At 45.3% G+C, this 19,779-nt stretch overlaps 1 protein-coding gene across 1 annotated transcript; it reads right to left on the reverse strand.

Annotated features, from left to right (window-relative positions):
* Window positions 1-1,549: 1,549 nt before the first annotated feature.
* PITPNB (phosphatidylinositol transfer protein beta) lies at window positions 1,550-18,840 on the reverse strand. The gene is made up of 11 exons (XM_086856002.1): window positions 18,739-18,840; window positions 17,746-17,776; window positions 16,768-16,913; window positions 16,056-16,147; window positions 15,914-15,921; window positions 14,722-14,796; window positions 13,533-13,616; window positions 7,328-7,405; window positions 6,717-6,827; window positions 6,071-6,193; window positions 1,550-2,216 (listed from the first exon to the last, which is right to left on the reverse strand). Exons 1-11 carry the CDS (start codon window positions 18,756-18,758, stop codon window positions 2,166-2,168), a joined length of 819 nt encoding a protein of 272 aa, XP_086712128.1. The 5' UTR covers window positions 18,759-18,840; the 3' UTR covers window positions 1,550-2,165.
* Window positions 18,841-19,779: the final 939 nt, after the last annotated feature.

Here is a 19,779-nt window from a genome sequence, read left to right on the forward strand (position 1 = left end):
ATCCATTATATCAAAACTACGTTACACTTCCACTGCTTCCTGTAGGTTCACCATCTGGAAGCTAAACAAGCTGGTAGTAAAGACAGAATTCAACTCTGCATTTCCCAAAGGAGCTGTACGAGCCTTCATTTGCAGCAGGTGATGGCACAACCTGAGCAGGCAGAGCCCTGCCCCAGAGCCAGCACTGAGGGTGGCTCAGCCACCCCAGGAATGGACCAGCCGGGGAGGGACACCAGAAGCCCCTCAGCACCTCTGGTGCCCCATGGGAGGCACCTCCTATCTGCAGCCCCTCCTCCTGCCCGCTCCCACCTCTGCCAGCCCAGCACAGAGTCCTCCCTGCTCAGGAGCATCAAAGGTGCTACTCAGCCTGGAATCCCAAACCAAACCCCGAGTGCCCAGGTGAGAGCAGCCTTTGGGACCCCAAACACCAGCTCAGGAGCAAAATGCGAGTGCCTGAGATAAGAGACAGAGCTTTTTATGATCAAATTTATTTAATTAAATTTCATTGCCTGCTTTACTTGTCAGTCGCACCAGAGACTGCCAAAGGAAACTAAACATTGTACATTCACTACAAGATTCTCTCAAATTTTCACAACTAGTCCAAATCCATGGAAGTCACAGAGCCTCTTTCCCTCTGCGTTGGAACACATTAACAATGGCAGGACACGAACTCCAGCACTGAGGAGGAGACCTGAGCCCTTGGGTTTCAGGGGGACTTCAAACTGTGTGTGTGCCATTCTCTGCATTTACCAACCCAACCTCCTGGTGGTACAGGACAAATAACCACTGAACTAACCCAGAAAGGAAACCAAACACGTTACTGTGGGGCTGGAGGGTGGGGGAGTGCAGCACTCAGCTGAGGCACCGGTGCTGGGCAGGTGTGGCAGTGCCAGTGACACCAGGACAAGGTGCACAGCACACCTGGCCCGTGCTGCCAGTGCAGGAATGTTTTGTCACTGATGGTAACAGAAATCAGATCCCTCCTAGGAAGTCAGGCAAGGTTTGCCCTGCCAAGGGTGCTGGGAGGAAACCAGGCATTAACAGATCTTTATCTAACTAGTGCTTTTAAAAATACTTTTTCTTTGATCTGACAAGCATTAGGATAATGTCCCCCTGTTATGTGCTCTGAATAGTTCCTTAAACATGCTGAACACCTTTTCCCTATGGAGTTTTTGTTATCCCAGGGGCTCTCACACATCACTCTCCCACAGACAGCAGGGAAACATGTCAGGGGCTACAACTGAAACTGTCATCATATCTGGAAGTCTACATCTCCCAAAGTGTATTTCCAACATTAAAACAGCTAAAATCACAATTTTAATCCATTGCTGTGTGTGAAATCCAGAATGCTTGCATGGCTTCCAAAGGGAAGCTCTGGAAAACAGCCACTGCACTGGCAGGAGTATTTCTGGAGGGAAGGGCTAACCCTGTCCTCACTGCCCAGCCTAAGATACACTGGAAAATGCTCTACAGGTACTGTAGTGTATTTGCCTAAAAAGCAGCTTCTGGAAAATTTCAAGTTGCAAATTACTTTATAAATCACAAGCCATTTTTCCTTAATCTTGCCAATTTTAATGAAGAAAACTGTTAGCATTTCAATGTACAAAAGTCCAATAAAACATGATTTTTTTCTTTTAAATCAGTGAGTGGGTAAAGTTTGGGTTAAACTTATTCAACAGTAAAAGTCTTCCAATTTCCACTAATAGAAATTTTTTTTTTTCTGATTTGACTAGAGGATAATGACAATCCAGAAATAAATAGCTATAAATACATTCATTGTTCCTATTCCAAAAACTCATCACATAGGGAAGACATAAAACTGAAATATACTTGTTTGAGTGTTCCTTTACAATGAGAGATGGGCAAGTTAGAGCAGAGTGACTTGGACAGGAGAGGAAACAAGTAGGGCAAAAATTGGTCCAGTATTGACATTCATGAACATACCAGTTAGCAAAATTCATCCTTTAAATGACACTACTCAGTTGATTTTTTATTTGCTTGGGGTATACATAATGAAAGCAGTTTCCTTGGGATCTTTGCTAGGACAGGTATAGCACCCGGAGACACTGTAACCACCCCTTCTGTCTGCATGTGTGTGTGTAGTTATATACAGAGTCATGCACCCACACACACAGCCAAGGTCCGGCACCGGCGTCCGTCCGGCCTCACTCGTCATTGGCAGCACTCGTTCCTCTCACTTGGCCTTGGTTACGCAGCTGTGGAGAGAGGAAGAGAAATTTCTGCATTAGCAGCTTCTCCAGACAGAGCTCCAAACAGGCAGGGAGATTATCTGCAGGGAAAAGCAGGACAGGGCCTCAGAACAGCACCAAAGCAATGCCGGCTCCTGAGGGAATCTCAGTGGGAGCTGCCCTTGGGTAGGGCCTGCCCCCAGGGGTGGGAGCAGCTCCCTGCACTGGGGAGCCCGCACAGCAGCGGGATTGGCACCCTCGGGCTGGGACGTTACCGTCCCTGTGAGGAACAGCAGCCCTTTAACTCCTGTAACTCCTGGAGAAGCTGCTCCCGCACCAACAGCTCCGACACGCTTCAGTGTCTATAAAGACTGGGTGGAACTGGATTTCAAGAACTGAACGTGTTTGGAAGGTGATGCTCCACAGCCTCCCTAAGTGACGTGGACCAAGGCCACAGATCACTTTGCTACTGCGTGTGCAGCGAAGCGATGCTGGCGTGTCTGCTGCCCAGAAGGGGCGGGCGCCAGGGCCACAGCAGCACATCCCACACCTCGGCTGCCTGCACTGGGTGAGCAGCAGGCACCAGGGCAGGTGGCCAACGCTGCAGCAATCTGCTCCCAGCCTCAGTGCCTGCATCAGCGCCCATCTGGTGTGTCCTGGGCACCGTGGGTCAGTCCCACCTGCTGGTCACCACACCGAGCAGGAGGAAGGTAAGGCCCACATGGGTCATGTGGACATTAAGATGATTTCTGCTAGCAATTCCCATCCAAAAGAACATTAATCCCTCTCCTCCTTTTCCATCCAGCAGTTGACTTACACAGCTTGCTTTGCCTCAGAACCTACAGAGAACTCCTCTAGACGTCCGCAGCCAAAGTGCCTCGAACGGAACCCTTCTTACGCATCTGAAGTGAAATAAAACGTGAGCTCCACACACAGAACCTGCCGCGCCGTGGTTAGTATGAGAGAAGGAATGACCTGCAGGGCCAGGATCTGCTTCTCCCTGGCCAGGGCCAGGACCAGCTACAGCTCAGGGGGTTTGGCTATGGCATGGTATTTCTTTTTGGCAAGGAGACCTGGGAACTGGAGAGCAGCCGTAAACAATGGCGCTTGAATTTTTACCAAGCCCACGATGCTCCAGCATGGAATCACTGCTCAGGATACCCAGTGTGGCATGAGAGAGGTTGGTCACAGGGCTTTGGCTGGACCAGATGCTTTCCTACTCTGCAGTGAGCTGATGCATGTTTCATGGAGCAGAGGTGCTTCTCATCTCCAGCAGCCAGAGACAGAATCCACCAAGTGAAACATAAACAGTGAGAAAAAAATGGACTGGGACAGAGGAACTCTGGAAGAACACTGATGAGGATTCAGAGAGTAAACAGAAAGTAACAAAAGCAGAGATCCTGACTATAAAAATCGACTGAAGATGAAGCACAGGAGCAACAAAAGAACTGGAATGTGCACAGAATCCAGATAAAGATCAGCTCGGAGCAGAAGGAAGAAAGGGTGTTCATGAGAAGGGGAAGAGTACCAGGACACTGTGTGGGAAAGAACATGCACTGCCAGCCCTGCTTTGTGCCTGGTTTGGCTCTCAGCATCACAGAACTGCCTAGGGCAGCCCTGTCCATTCCTGACCACTCTGCAGGGACAGGGGCATCTGTGTCACACTGAGCACATCATCCCTGAGCACTCACTTCCCAGAGGTCCTGGCCATAAAACACTCTTTGTGGTGTACTGGGGATGTAATGGCACTTACTGGTGAGCACAGTGGATGGAGTAGTTGAATATGAAACCAGATGACAAATTATTTTAGATAAAACTAGCACTGATATTATTTGGCAGTGACATTTTTGCCCTTAGGTTATCCAATAACGCACTGCACCACAAAGCCATGGAAATTACATTGTTTGCAGGTGTTTGTAGATACCCCTCTTGCAACAACTGAAAAAACCCCAAGACAGCAGGTCCCCACTCCTCTCACATTTCACAATATCCACAGAAATCTGGGTTAGTGTAACATCACACATTTATCTTGTTTAAAAAAAAAATAACCAAAACAACCCAACTTTTTAAAAAATACACAAATTCCTGACACTAACATCTTACACAGCAAGCTATTTGCAAAAAACAATTTGCCTTTGCAAAATGAGAAAATATTAAGTAAGTACATTTGATGTTTAAGAATGAGGATAGATGTTACACCCAGAGACAAATGTGAGCTGGGTTTGACTTAAGGTGAGAACTAAAAGAGCAGCAAATATTTTGGAAAAAAAATTTAAAAGGAGCTACTTACCAGTGAGAATTGTGAAACAAAACATCCACAGAACACAAAGGAACAATTTCATCATGCACATGGGTGTGTCAGGTTCTGCTGCCTCTCTCTAGCACATCTCTGGTGTGCACTCCTCACTGCCACTACTACCCTTGCTCAGGGAAAATGGATAAAGTCTACTTCAGTCCAAATGAAGAACTATGGATGTGCAAAAGGGAACCCTTCTGGCAAAAATCAGTTTAGAGAGGACAGCTGTTAATGCTTCCTTACTTCACAGACACCTGGGAACAGGTGGCTCTAGGAACAGGATCAGGCATAAAATAGAATTCAAGAAGAAACCCCTGTGATTTGATAGAACAACGGCTAAAAATACCCAAATGTCCATAAGAGAGCAAAAGATTTGCAAGAGTGAGTGAACATCAACCTTGTCCAAAGTGCATTCTGGGGCTGCTGACCCAAACCCTTCAGCTTATGAGAAAAGAGCATTTGGTGCTACAGCTCAGCACAGGACCAAGAAGAAATACTTCTTCCAAACCCAGGAAACATCCCAACACAGGCTGTTCCACACTGTTTGGAAAGTCCCTGCAGAACATGAGTGGGGAGGGAGGAGCTGCAGCTGGTTTGGTACCAACAGCAAAGATGCACCAGGCACAGACCACAGAATGTGTCCACAGCTGGTCTGAAGCCTCAGGCAACCAGATTAGAGGTGTCTGGAATGGGTCAAACCATGCAAACAGCAAGTTGTAGCTGAAGACACATTGTGCCTTGGAAAAACCAAGACACTGGAACTGTCTGGGTAACCTGAGTGGGTTTGGGGCATGAAGCAATTGTCAAAATGGGAAGGAAATACAACTGCAAATCCAAGAACTGCAAAAAAGCTGCAAAATGCCAGTGGGATTTAACATGGGAAAAGTTCATGTCAAAGGCCATGTTCTGGAAAGACCCTACAGAAGAAGGCATCCTTCCCAGCCTATGGTGGTCCTCTACATCTGAATGGAAGGAGAAGTGACAGTGCCCTAAATTTTCTCCCAGACATCAGCCCATGATACATCAGGCCACACAGATCTGGTCCTCACAGCCACTGAAGCAGGAAAACTGACACAGTCTCAGCTGATTTTACTGACTTTCTTTTTGGAAGTAAAACTTTGGTTTGGTGTGCTAATCAGAAGTGGAACAGCTGACAGGTGACACAAACTTGCTCGAAAACATGCTTGAAGAGAAAAAGTAATCAGATCTAGTGATGACCAGAAACGAAACAAAGCAAGACATGTGATGGAACAGGACAGAGACAGCTTTGAGCTCCAACCACCAAGTGACAAAAGGGCCTTGAATGGGACTTTGTGCAATGGGTGTGGTGCCATAAACACAGAGGTAGTCAGGACAGACATCCTGCATCTAATGACATCAGAGGTACTCACATTACAGCCACTTCCAGCGTGACAGCTCCAAATGCAGGAGCTTGAAGCACATGGGGCTGCACCCAAGGGGCCACAGTGCCCACCAGCAATTGCCCAAACACACACACAGGCATGGACATCACACAGCTTGCCTCAGTTTCTGCACAGATAAATCTGTAGCACATCTGAGCCTTAAAAAAAAAAAGCTTTCTTACCGCTTCCAGCTCCTTCTGGGTTTCATCCTCCATTCTCCTGATGTCCTCCATAGTCAGTTCAATCCATCTGTCAATCCAACAGAACAGCTGGCGGTGGAAGTTGGTAAATATCCTTTTTTCTTGCTTTAAGAAGATAAACAAGCATTAGATCACAGGTAGGACTTGCTAGAGGCTGGTGAAGTGATAGCAGCTGCTCAGTTTGAAGAGTTAAAATCTTCAAGTGATTGCTGCTTCACACTGTTACAGATTCAGCCACCTCACACCCCTGGATCCAACTTAAATTCACCTCATTTCTCAAATGCTTTAACATGGAAAAAAAATGAACAAATTTCACTGTCAAAAAAAGTTTCATTAAAGTTCAGCCATTCACATTACTTGAGAATTATGAAGAATGTTATTAAAATCTGTTCCAGCTCCAAAACGGCAGCAGCCAAACCAGAACAGCCACTTCCAGAAGACTTTTTTTCTCTAGAGAATTGTTCTGGTAATACTAGTGAAGCCCCACCTGCAGCAAACCAAGACACAAAGGGTTTGACTGGCTGGGGAAATGGACAGGAATACCCTGGCTATAAGCAATAGGAAACTGCACCACTGCTCTTGCTCAAACCCCCACATCAACACAGCCCCAAAAGGCAGAAATACTCACCTTTTGTATAAAGTTTTCAACTTTGTTCTGCAATCCCCACCACTTAAATTTGATGGTCACCAATTTGTAAGCACACATTTTGGGACACTCCTCATCAGTTGCTAACTCCTTCTGTTTGGGGTAATAGAAATAAAGTTTAATTACTTCAGAAGTATAATTATTAGAAATTATAATTCTAATCAGTGCATTAGAATTATAAATATGATAATTAATTTATAGTAAATTAAACTTAACTATCTTGTTATGATAATAAAATAGAAATCTAAGCATTATTCCAGAAAAACAACATTCTAATCAGTAAATTGGGGCTGCTCCTGACAGGCTCCCTGTCATTCACTCCAGGGCACAGCAGTGGGCTGCTCAATTCCTGTGGGACCTCTGGTGTGGCCCACACAGCCCATTCTCTCCTGGGACAGATTCTGATGGCTGGCAGGGGGTACTGGCAAGCTCTGTGCTGCTGCTGGGGTGTCATTGAGGTGGCACATGGGGGATGTGCTGGGCCACAGGAAATTGGTTCCTCAAAAGAAGTTGAGTCAAGCTGTGAAGGAACCATGAACTTTGTTCTTCTGATGATAAAGACTTTGTAAGGCTGGAACAACAGTTCCTAGTACCTTCCAGTTTGGCCCCAGAGGTCCTCTCTTCGTCTTAACTGACTGGAATAATGCAGGATCTTCATCAGCTTTGTAGTCCTGTAACATAAAACACTCTGAGAGTCAGAAAACACCACCAGATTCAATATCCCACTGTGTTAAGCTTCTGCTCATGGCTGCCAAAATGATTCCCTGAGTGCTCTGGAGCAGGGTGGGTGCAGCACAGCTGCCAGGCTGACTCCATGGCTCCATCACCCCTGCTCCCAACAGGACAGCTCTCCAGGGCTGCCCTGTGCTGTGCACACTGACATCTGCACTGTCCCACCGGGTCTGTGACCCCTGAGAGGAGGAGAAGGCATTAATTCAACAAGCAGCACAATAAAACTGCTCAGGCTGCAACACATGGCCACTGCTGGGGAGGCAGAACAGGGGGGAAGAAGGTAGAAACAACTCCCTCACACAATCAGAAACTCTGAGATCCCAGCCTGAGCCAGGGCAGAGCCCACACAGCGCTGCCTCACCGTGGACAGCTCTGCTCACCCCTTGCATGGGGGAAAAGCCAATGGATACAGAGCTGAAAGGGACAAATGCTTCCAACAGATGGATTTATTGAATTCTACTGATTAGGGGTATGAAAATGGTTATTTAATAAAGATGCTGCACGGAAACTAAGAAAGGATTAAAAACTCTGACCTCAGTGAAAGCAAGTAAGGTTTATACTGTGCGTAAAAAACATTTATCCAAGATTACCATTACACCCACACAACACAACTGTAACAATTTAAGTTGCTTCAAAGCAGAACAAAGGCTTGGTAGTTGCCACAGAAAAGCCCAAGTTTCGCAGAGTTTAATGTCTCATTTTTAAATAAAGTTTCAGTGAAGCCAAAATCTGCAGAACACGGAGTGAAACACACACCTCCAAGAGAAGCAGCTCCTGGCTGCTGAAGACCACATCAGCTTTCAGCTCCAGAGGAACAAAGGCTACTTCTAGACTCAATTCTGAATCCACAGAGCAAGGCTACACATATTAACTGTTAATGCTTTCACAGACATTCTGACATTTACAAAAACCTACTGCAAGCCAAATGGAGCTGAAAAATCCAGGAAGTCCTCTCAGAGGAATATGATTTCACTTACAGAACACCAGCTGATATACACTTTCTTCTCCTCAGTTTTCTCCATTGTTCCCAGTTCTTTTAACATATCTACCTACACTGCATATTAAAATAGGCTGAAAAAACCCTAATTTGTCTAGAATACTAGGTATTCAGGCAAACTTCCATATTGAGGACTCAAACATATACTTTAGGAATTGAGCAGATATTTCACAGAAGCAGCCAAGGGAGTGAAGACATTTCAATCTCATTGCTAATCAGTGTTTCATGAATTTCCACAAACCAGGACTCTCCTCTAGTTCTCCCTCTAAACTGAAACAAAATTCTAGTTTGAAGAACCTACACAACAGTCAGCCAACCTCAGCAGGGGCTGCCATGGTGCTTGACAAGCCTTCCCCTGCCTCAGATCCTGAGGAACCAGGAACCAGCACTGCACAGCAATACTTAAACATTTAAAGTTTTGAATTATTATAATTGCAGAAAGACTGCAAGCCCTATCTGTCACCTGAATTTTAATGAAACCCACTTATCTACGATTTTACTGTAATAAAGCATGTGTCCTTTCCACAGATATCACAAAGAGCAAATACACAGCAGCACACAAAATCCAGCCCTGAGTCCCCTCCTGTCCCTTCCCTCACTGAGCACTGAGCCAGAGCCACTGGCTGTGTCTGAGACCAACTTCTCACCTCACAAGTTATTTCCAAACACTGTGGGAGAGGACAGCTGCAACCCACTGGTTCTGCATTGTCCTGAAGGCTCAATGTGATACACTTTTAAAAAATTATTTTTTAACAATCCTTGTGTGGAAAAACAGTCATCTTCTTTACATTTAAATCACCTTTAAGATACCTATGCAAATACTACAGCAAAACGTTTTTACAGAAATACAGAGAATATTTTAAATTACTGATGATGACTGCCTTTTAAAAATTTCACTCAGCCACTGGATAGAAGACACTGAAGTGAATCAAGCTATAGCAATGGATAAACAATTTTGCTCTATATAACTAATTGTTGGCAGAACTGCTGCTGGTTTGGGTCAGCAACGTGCCAAACAGAAACACAAGAATTCCACATCTTATTGCCAATTTTATAAATAAAACCAGGTACTGCACTGAGACAACCCTGAATTTATTTCCACTGTGTGAACATCCTGCCAAGGCAGAGCTCACTGTAGTGGTGTGAGGCATGAGGCATTTAACCTGAGCTACATGTGCAGCCTTGATCTGCCTGGTTTATGGAGTGGAATGATTTGTCTGGATAGCCCAGGGACACTCAAGTCCCCACAATGATGCTACCAGCCATCCTACCTCCCACTGCACAGGGACACTGGTAAAAACCAACTGTGCTCTTGCATTTAGGACCCACATAAAAATAACCACAGCTAGAAACACTGGGGAAGAAACTGTTACCCACGAATAAAATGTAGGAGTGAAAACAGAAATTCCAAGAAAATACATGAGTCATGGGAAAGTTTTCTATGCTAGAGACAGAAGCTTTGATCCAAGACCTTTTAGAACTCAGTTAAGCCAAATCCTGTTAAGGACAGGAAAAATTTCTTTATAGACTAAAGCCTAGATGGACAGGAGAGCATTGTAGGAACTCTTCTCTACACACAAATCCTACAAGCATGCAGGGAAGAAGACTGGACTAGAGCCAAAGTACAAATAAACAACAGTTCTTTGCAGAGTTTAAGGAAAATATCTGTGCAGCAAGAGCTTAACTCCTGACAACAACAAGTCCTTCTTAGGAAGAAAAACAGGCAGCTGCTGGAGCAAATACTACAGCTCAAACCCCTGAAGCCCTCTGGAAAGCCAGACAGGCAAACATCAGCCTGCAGCAGCATAACAAGACAGAGGAGCAAAACTATTTCAAAGAAACACACAAATACCATTTCACAAGCAGTTTTTGCTCAAATTCTCAATATAATATGCATGAATGCAACCATCTATTATAAAGAATGATTTACAGAGATCGTGAACTACACACAATAAATATCACAACAAACCCAGCACCTGGGCACTTCTTTATAATATAACAGTGCTCCTGAGAGCTCATGATTCACTATCAAATGGTATAAAGATTCAAAGCATATATATAGGACAGAATGATTTTGAGAAAACTTTTAGAACCTATCATGAAAATTACACAAGTCTGATGCCTGATCTGCAAACCCATGAAAATGGAACTGAACATGGAGTGGCATCACACTAACTAGGTAAGTGGGCACTAATTCTGGCTTTCCAGCTCAATACTGTATTACTCTCTTGTTTTAAGCAAGAGAATGTACATACCACTGGTGTTACCGAGCAAAAAACTCACATTCATATCCTGTGGCAAGAAACACCTACCAGTACTTCCCTCCAACATCACCCACAGCTCTGTGAGTGCTCACTGACAGCACAACAGAAGACTAAAATCAGGTTTATCCAAGTATGTCATACTCTCAACTCAGTGCAAGATTCCCATAACTGAGTCACCAGCACCACCATGCACTGCCCTGACATGCATTTGTGTGTTTAAGGAAGGTTTAGCTAAATGGCTTTTAATAAAAAATGTCTTGCAATCACTCCCATCTCCCGAAGAGTCCTGCAGCTACAGAACCACTATCAGGGGAACCACTGCCTGAGATCACCTTTGAAAGAATGCCAAGGTTCAAATGAGAATGAAACCAGCCTGGTTATCAGGGATGCACATCGTGCTGTCGTGCCCAGAACGGGGAGTTAAAGGTCTCCAGGAATGAGGCTGGAAGAGATGAATATTTATAAACACCCAGGACAGGAGGAAAAGAGGGGCATAAAATTAAAAGCACATCACATTTATCCACAGATAGGCTGTCCCATGGGATGTGTCATTGCATGGTGATGCCAAGGTTCAGCACTAAAAAGGTGGAGCTGTTTAGCTGCCTATAGTGATAAATTAAGTCTGAAATGGGAGAGATCCACCTATCAAGCTCTGAAACTTGAGAATCTTTTAACACTTCCTTACAGACTACAGAAGAGCAATTCCTATATTCCAATATATTTCCTCACACTGTAAAAAAATGGACAGCACACAGAAGTCCCGGAACTCTTGAGGCATGTGCAATCTGGCTGATTCATATAAAATTGTAATTTTAGAACTTTCTTTCAAGTAATAAAGATCCACTATGACCTAAACAAGACATTTAATGTTTTCATTGTGAAAAATAGCTATAAACCTGATTTCAATTTGTTTTCACTACACTCTACTCTTTTGCAAATTGTTTCCAAAACCACAGCCTCCTCTGATGTTAATCAAGTGTTCATTTTTGCTTACACTTTAAAAAGTCTTCCTCTCCTGGGAAGCCACTCTTATATACAAACAACATAAAGTGACAGACTGCATGCTGGAGATGATTAAGAGAAAGCAAAGTTAAATGTGTATCTAAAGGAAGTCACAGCTGTCACCCAAACTATTTCTATACATACTTAAATGAGCACGAGTCAGCACATGCACACCATCAGTAGCTTAAAGAAATTTGTATTTTCATATTTATGCTGATTGTAGCTCTTAAGCTAAAGTAACTACAACCCCACAGGGGGGTGGACAAGGTTCATTCACAAGAACAAAAGGATGTAACTTGAATACATGAAAACTTTTTCAACACTGCTGGATTTTATAGATGTAGCACCATTCTTTCAGCTCTACTGTTACCTGAGCTCATACATTTGAGCTGCTTTTCCAGGTAAAACTATGTTTGAGAAGATAAATGTACAAATAAAACTCTCCTTTGAAAACACTGACTATTCCTTTTCACTAAAAAATGAAGCAGACCAAAAAATGTCACCCAGCCACTTAGAATGATAATTCCCAAAAAAGCATCATAACAAAAAAAATTTCCAAAATTATACAAAGCACATGATTTCAAACATGACCCCACAGAGTGAACTGGTGATTGCTTGAATATCACAGAACAAAGATAAAGAAACTGCAGGAAAAGAACATCTGGACAAATAGAACACAGGGAAAACAGGTGATGCTTTTGTTGGGGACATTTGCTTTCCAAGACCAGCAGCCTTCTCTGAAGGCACAAAGCCAGCATGTCAGTCTTGGCAATTTTGTTATGATGTAGCTGAACTTCCAAGAAAAAGAAATAAAATTCAAGTTCCATTACCTAAACTTGATAAAGATATCAGCACAAATAGAAAGTGTCTCTCCTGAATTCCTAAGAAGTGAAGAGAGAGAAGACAAAGGTCAGAAATTGCAGACTTTTGTATCAGAAGAGACTCCAAGTGTCGGTCCAGAGAATTCCTGATGTCTAATTTTAAGGAGAAAACAGGTAAACAGCAAGGATGTCAGTCTGCAAGTAGCTCAGAGTTACCAGTGTCTGCTAAGAGTTTAATCACAAAGCCAGACTTTGATTAATGAAGTCAGGACTTAGCAAAACAGAGTTTCTGGGAGATGTAATGGAAATAAAAATTTGAATCACATGGTGAAAATTAATCCAAAGCATTCCTACACAAGAATGGGGTATACTGTGATTTTAAATCTGAAAATACTTGCTCAAAGTATTTGCTAAAACTGGAAATGGTGTTAGAAGCTAATGAAAAGGAAACATCAGAGGAGACTTGAGACTCTGGATGAGACTATTCTGCACTCAGTTTTGATACTCTGTAGGTCAAATATGTGAAAGAAAGAAAAGAGGATAATGTACTGAAAATAGTTCCAAGGACTTCCTGCAAAGAAGTCCTCTCCCCAAAATGTAGAATATCCAAGTATCTACTTTCAGAAAGCAACAGTTAAACAGTATAAAGAGTCTGACAATCACATTTATTGTGCAAACACAGTCTCCATGTGAGTGCCTACCATCTCCCTACTGTCTAAAATGTATTACACATCCAATAGTCCAGCTGTTACAATTTAACAAACCAGACAACAGCCCCAGCAGCCCCAGATCTGCAGAGAGAATCAGCAGTAAAACCAAAGAAGTAAGGCAGGCACACAAATGAATGATTCTGTTCAAGACACTTTTCATGTCTCTGTTGGGTGAAATCCACTGCGTTTTAGCTCATTCACTATCAACACAAAGCACAAGTGGAATCAGCTGCATGCTACACCCCAGACCCAACAGCAGAACATTTACTTACTCCTGGTTCTACTTGAGTTCTATCTGCAATGTCAATATGGACAACCTCAACACTCTTCCATGTGTTTGGATCTAAATTGTGAACCTGCAAAAAACAAACAAGGAGGAGGAATTATTGCCATGCTGGGAATCACACAGTGATGTGCACGTGCAGCACATGTGTGTGACAGGGAGCTTTTCAGGATGCTGTAAAGGCAGCATTCTCCAAACCTACCCCTTCTCAAGGGGAACGATCTCCACAATTAGAGTTTAAATCACTCACTAATCAATTTTAAACCAGCACAAAGCCTTCACTTCTTGTGCATTCAGGAAACCTGGATTTAAGATTAGGCAGTATTCATCTGTCACATTTGTTAGCACTAATGAAATCAAGCTCTAATTAGAACCATTACCTATTCCATAATCTGCATTAACTTTTCAAGCTAGAAAGAAGGTGTAAAAATTACAGATACGGAAAACACAGATTTCAGTAACCTAACTGATCTCATAGGCTCCCTGAATCATAGGACTGCCTTGAAGGTGGACCAGGTGTAGTCTGAGGGTGTGCAAAGGTCTGAGGATGGAATCAACTCCTCACCTGTGATCTGTCCAGCACATCTAAACCCAGTTACAGCCAGCAGAGCTGTCCAAGAACAATCTCCCTTTTGTGTAGCACATCCAGAGCTACAGCTCACACAAGCACTGGCAACAGACTGACAACTGCTCCTCTCTGGATGGTTTATAAATGTTTATCACTACAGATCAAAATCTTCCTGAAGTGACACATGAACCAAATTGACTGTCTGGAGCAAAACAAGAACATCAGTAGTTGGGACAATTTACGGAGGCAGCTTCAATATGTAACTACAGAGTGTTCACAGATTAACTCCAGTGGTCTTGTGAAACCTGTTTTCAAATACATTTGTCAGCCTAACTCTCAGTAGAATGTCCACGGTGAAAGAACATGAAATAAAAAAATGATTTGCTGAAAAGCATCTCTAAACATAAAAACCAAACTCCTCCTGTCCTTGGATCTCCTCAGATGAGACAGCTTGACCACCTTGCAAAGACTGAAAAATGCTTTTCTTGCTTTACTCATTGGTAAGACATTTGCTTTATGCAGTAATTATCCACCACCACCAGGTATAAAATACTTTATCTGTACTGATTGTACAATTGCACTAAGGCTTGGTATCCAAACCCCAACTCACGTTCTCTGTTGTTCCCAAATCTGGTTTATGCCAGGTCTCAATTTTTATGAAGAAGTCATCTTTCATGTATTCATTCTGTAAGAATTAAAAGCAAGAAGCACAATTACACCTCTCTGCTCTAAGTTTAGATACCACTACTAATCCCTGACTAGCAACACAACCTATTGAGATTTCCAGAGAAACAGCCCTCTTACCTTACAGAGATAGGTACATGATAATCTTGATAATCATGAACTAGAGCAGTGAGTACCAAATTAAAACCAGACAAGTTTAAGAAATCCAGCTCTACCTGTGCACACCAGTAGAAATAACCCTGCCATTTGCTGTCCTGCTTCCTCAGCCCTGAAGTTCTTTACCTCAATGTTCAAGTAATTTTTCAAATTATTAGTCCTGCAGTTAGATGTTACTGTACAGTACAATTACAATCATAAAGCTGGATCATAATGGTCCAGCTGCCACCAAATTGTACATCTAAAGACCATGAGAGAACCCTGCTGATTCCAGAAGTCAGAGGGCACACACCTGTGTGCACTGATACCAGGATGAGTCAAGCTCAACAGTTCAAACTCACTTGTTACTCCTTGTGTCACATCCACATGGTAACAATCTAAACAGTGTTTGCAAGTGAGCAGATAAAGCAGTTTAACATTTAACTAATAAGTTTTCATTAAGCAGGTCACCAAAACATGTAAAACAGCATTAAAATCTTAATGATGTGCCTCCCATGCATCATAAAGAAACAAACCCAAATCCTGAGCTGATCCATTTAGATTCCCAGTTACCCCATTTTAACTGAGGCAGGAATTCATTTTATAGCAACAGCATTTCAGACAGGCAGGGACTGATGCCATTTCACTGCACTTCCTGCCTTCAGGAGTGTAGGAGCCTCTGATATGTCATTTTTTCCCTCCCACTTTTTTTAGCATTATGTCTTACAAGGACAGACATTATGCATCTGTAATGGTAATTAAAGGCATAAAAGAAGACGTAGAAAATGAAATAATTTCTCTGACAAATTACAGTTCTAATTATAGCCATGAGCAGACAAATAAAGTAACAGGGAGCTCCTGCACCAGGAGTCCTAGCAAGGCACATTATGACAGGCTGGAGCCAGACAATTGTAGTGGTTGTAACAGACAAAATATATCCCCAAAAACCCCAATATATCACTGGTAGGATTTCAAATACTCACTGTCACAACTGGTGTCGTTGGAAAACACAATGCAGTGCAATGCAAAGGAAAAGAAAACACAGAGCATTATTAGATACAATTGTTTCTGAAAGGTCTCACATATAAAAGCACCAACAAAAGAACACACATGGGGGAGACTCACTTGTTCTACAGTAGGGATATGCATTCCAGGCCTTCTCATGGAACACCAGGGAGCCTTCTGGAGCAATCATCCTTACAAACCCAGGGACTTTACTGGGGAAACAAAGATGGACAATGTGTTTAAAATCCCACCAGCTGAAATTCCTCATTGGTTCTTTCCACTCCAATAAGAAGGGCACATTCTACCCAAGCATTTGAGGGGTTATGAGGTACCTTGTCACCTCCAGTGAAATACAAAGGAACTTCAAAGACTTTCCAGACCATGACAAGATTAAGAAATAAACAGGAAAGGTAATAATAAGGTAATTGAGCTGTGTGATCACAAGGAAAGCTGTGCTATCCTTCCTCTTGCAGAGCAGCAAAGACACCTGTTGAGGAAGAGCACTGCACAGAGCCCTCACCTCCAGCTCCTTGGCAAGCAGCTCCTGACCTGCAGCAGGAACTTTATGTCCCACTCATCTCTGACTCCTGTCTAGAGCAAGCAAGCACAATTCTCTCAGCTGTCTCAGACAACTATCCCACATATTTAAAATCCACTGTATTTCACATTTCCTCACTCACCAGAGCACCCATGAACAATTCAGCAAATTACAAAGTGGCAGGAAAACACAAACAAGTGTCCAAGAACAGCAAACAATGGAAGGCTACCCTCACCTTTAAACATTTCTTGCTTAATACCAAGGGACTACAACGTGCATCAAGGCTTTTCTCACCTCTTTAAATGATAGATTTTGTGAGTGTATTGTCCTTTCTCGCCATCCTGTTCATAAGGCTCATTTTTTAAGACCTGAATTCCTTCCCCACCTCCTGTTTCGTTTTTGCTAGCTTCTGCCACAGAATAAAGTTGCCCAACTTGATACTGAAAAGGGAGAAGACAAATGTTAGCACCAAAGTTGGCCAAAACTTTTAACATGTTAAAAACAATTAGCTGTTTCCTCTGACAATTCAGTAGTACAAAAAAGGTTATCAGCAAAGTAAAATGCATCACATAAAAGATATATAGTGAACTCTGACAACTTTTTTTGCAACACATCTCTGCAACTCACAAACTCCAGGTCTACACCCAGGTTGTTCCACAGCAACCCAACACTTTGGTGCACATCATAACTTCATTTTTCCTATCCCAAGAGCTAAATGTATTTGTTGCTCTTTGCTGCACCAAGAAATATCAATTCTGAGTTTACAGATTTTGGAGTGACCGATATCCAGCTCTAAGCCTTCCCAATTCACACTTTCAACCAATTCAGTGCTGCCCTTACAGGACCCAGGAACCCACACTATGGAACAAGTGTAATGTTTCCCTCAGAAGCACGACCAACACCCTGGCATGACAAACATCCTATCGTGACTCCCACTGAAACGTACTGCAGTGCCATTCAAATTGTTGACTTCAGATCTGGGAAGACAATTCCTACACCTGTGGCTCCAGGAAAAGGCTTGGAGTCCCTCAGTGCTGGATCAGCAGCAAAGTGCTGCCACAAGGCACAGCTGTATTGCTGGCAGTGGAATGCTCTGTGCTGCATTTGCTTCCTTGGAAATTCTTTGATCAGAACAGGGTCACACCTGCGTCACTCATCTCTGTCAGTGCAGCAACAGCACAGGGAACGTCTGGACTCAGGCTGGTCACATTTCTAACACACAATCCCCTCCCACCCCTCAGTCTGAATAAAGCAGGGAGGATCAGGACATACCTCTTGCACTGAGCAAGGTAAAACCACTCGGCTGAAAGAGGAAAAGAGAAAATTCAGTAAAATGAATCATTAGGCTTCACCTCAGATAACAGATGTAACACAGATGTTCAAGAAAAAAGTGTCAAAAGGAGCCAACTCAAGTTTTCTCTTCAGTAATCTCTGTGACAGGGAGGCTTTGGATATAACACAACAAACCCAAGTAAAGTTCAATTCCAGGTTACTAAAGGAAAAACAAGGGATGGAAGATGGTAGAATCCGCATAAAAGAGCCAGGAAATCTGGGATCTACTTCCAGCTCTGTCATAATAACTTTGCATTATGCTAAATCTGTTTATAAACTTTTGAACCTACACATTACCTTTACTACCACTGAGGCTACAGTCACTGGACTTTGAAGTAGTGAGCAGCCGAAAGTGGGACAGACAAACAAACCAGCTTGTGTTTGGCTGGCCGGAGACCCCACGGGAGAGATCCACCCAGTGGCGTGGGGCTCCCGGCACCCCCACAACAGGTAACCGGGAGCAGGGAAGGGCTGCGGCCCCGCTCCGGGCCAGTCGCCACCGCCATCCGAGCTGCTTTCTAAGGAAAACGGGGAGCAATCAGCCGCGGCCCCGCCGCCTCCCCGCGCCGCGCCCCGCGGGATGGAGCTCGCGGAGCTGCCGGTGCGGGGCCGCGGCTCTCCCGCTGAGGGCAGGGAGCGCCCGCCACCTCCGGGCCGCGTCCCCGCCGTGCACAACGGCCTTTCCCGTGACGGCGGCACCGGCGCACGGAGGAGCGAAGCGGCCCCGCGCCCCGGAGGAAGCGGCGAGCCCGGGGCCACACGGCACGAGCGGTGCGGGCGGGCCCCGGCGGCGGCGGGCGGGGCAGACCCGCCGGGGCGCGGCCCGGGCGGGGCGGCGGCGGGCGCGGCGGCGGCGCTGGCGGCGGTGGCGGCGGTCCCGGTGGCGGCTCCCCCCAGCCCGGCCCCCCGGCGCTCCCCGCCGCCCCCACTCACAACTCCTTGATCAGCACCATCTTCCCGCCGCTCCGCGCACGCGCCGCTCCCGAGCCGGGCCCCGCCCGCGCCCGCGCGCCCAATCGCGCTCGCGCCTCGCCCGGAGGCGCGCACGCGCCGGGTGCCGCCAATCCGAGAGCGCGCAGCCCCCGCGAGCGCACACCTCACCCGTCCGCAGCCAATCAGAACGCGCTGGGCCTGCTCCGGGGCGCATGCGCCCTCCCGCCCTTGCCGGCGGGGTGACGTCATTGCCGGGCGCCGCACTCGGGGCCAGAGAGAGCGGAACCGGGGAGCGGAGACCGGGAGCGAGACCGGGAGCGGGAGCCGGGGCCGGGGCCTGTCTAGGGCGCGGGGCCGCTGGCTCCGGGTACTGAGGCCCTGTACGGCAGCAGGACGGACCCTCCGCACTGCCCGGCGGGCGGGGACGGCTGGTGCTAGTACCACACACCCCGGGTTACCCGGTCCGCGGTGTCGGGCCCTCACGGACCGACGCCGTTGCCGAATGGGGTCACCCCCAGCACCGCGGGAAGTGAGAAGCTGCAGAGGTGATGAATTTCGGGGAGCCCGTCCCCGCTGTCACACCGAGCACCGCCGCTGCCGGCCCCTTCCTCCGCCCCCACACCGGGGGAACCTAAATTCCCCTTTACAATCTGCTTCAAGCAAAATCCTTTGCCCGCGGATCCCTGTTAACTCGGAACTGCCCCTGTATTGCCACGCAAATGAAACCACGCCAAATCTGTAGCAGACTCGGTTTCGGCGGCCAATGCCGCCCTCTTGTGAGACCATTTATTTTAGTCTCCATCGCAGCCACAAGAAGGACGACAGGGATTAATAATGACCTGATAACCTTACAAGGTTCAGCCAGGCTGAGACTTCGACCTTCAGCTGGCATTATAAACTACAAAATTAAAGGAGTCTGCAGGTCTAAAAGTTCAGAGACATTGAAAGAAAGCTGAAATCAACCCCAAGTGGAGCCCTTCCAGGCTGTGAGGAACCTGAAAAACTGCTCCTGGAGGAGAGGAATTGCAGTGATGCCGGCCA

Source organism: Cyanistes caeruleus, chromosome 18 (genome assembly GCF_971803275.1).
Source record: "Cyanistes caeruleus chromosome 18, bCyaCae1.hap1.1, whole genome shotgun sequence".
In the NCBI taxonomy this organism is placed as follows: Eukaryota; Metazoa; Chordata; class Aves; order Passeriformes; family Paridae; genus Cyanistes; species Cyanistes caeruleus.

Bases quoted from the DNA above. Each gene is read 5' to 3' on its own strand.
- PITPNB (XM_086856002.1), bottom strand. From the start codon at position 18,758: ATGGTGCTGATCAAGGAGTT. The intron at 13,617-14,721 runs GTGAGTTGGGGT...TGTTTTTTGCAG, and splicing joins ATTTGGGAACAACAGAGAAC to GTTCACAATTTAGATCCAAA. The intron at 6,828-7,327 runs GTACTAGGAACT...TACCCCAAACAG, and splicing joins CTCTGGGGCCAAACTGGAAG to AAGGAGTTAGCAACTGATGA.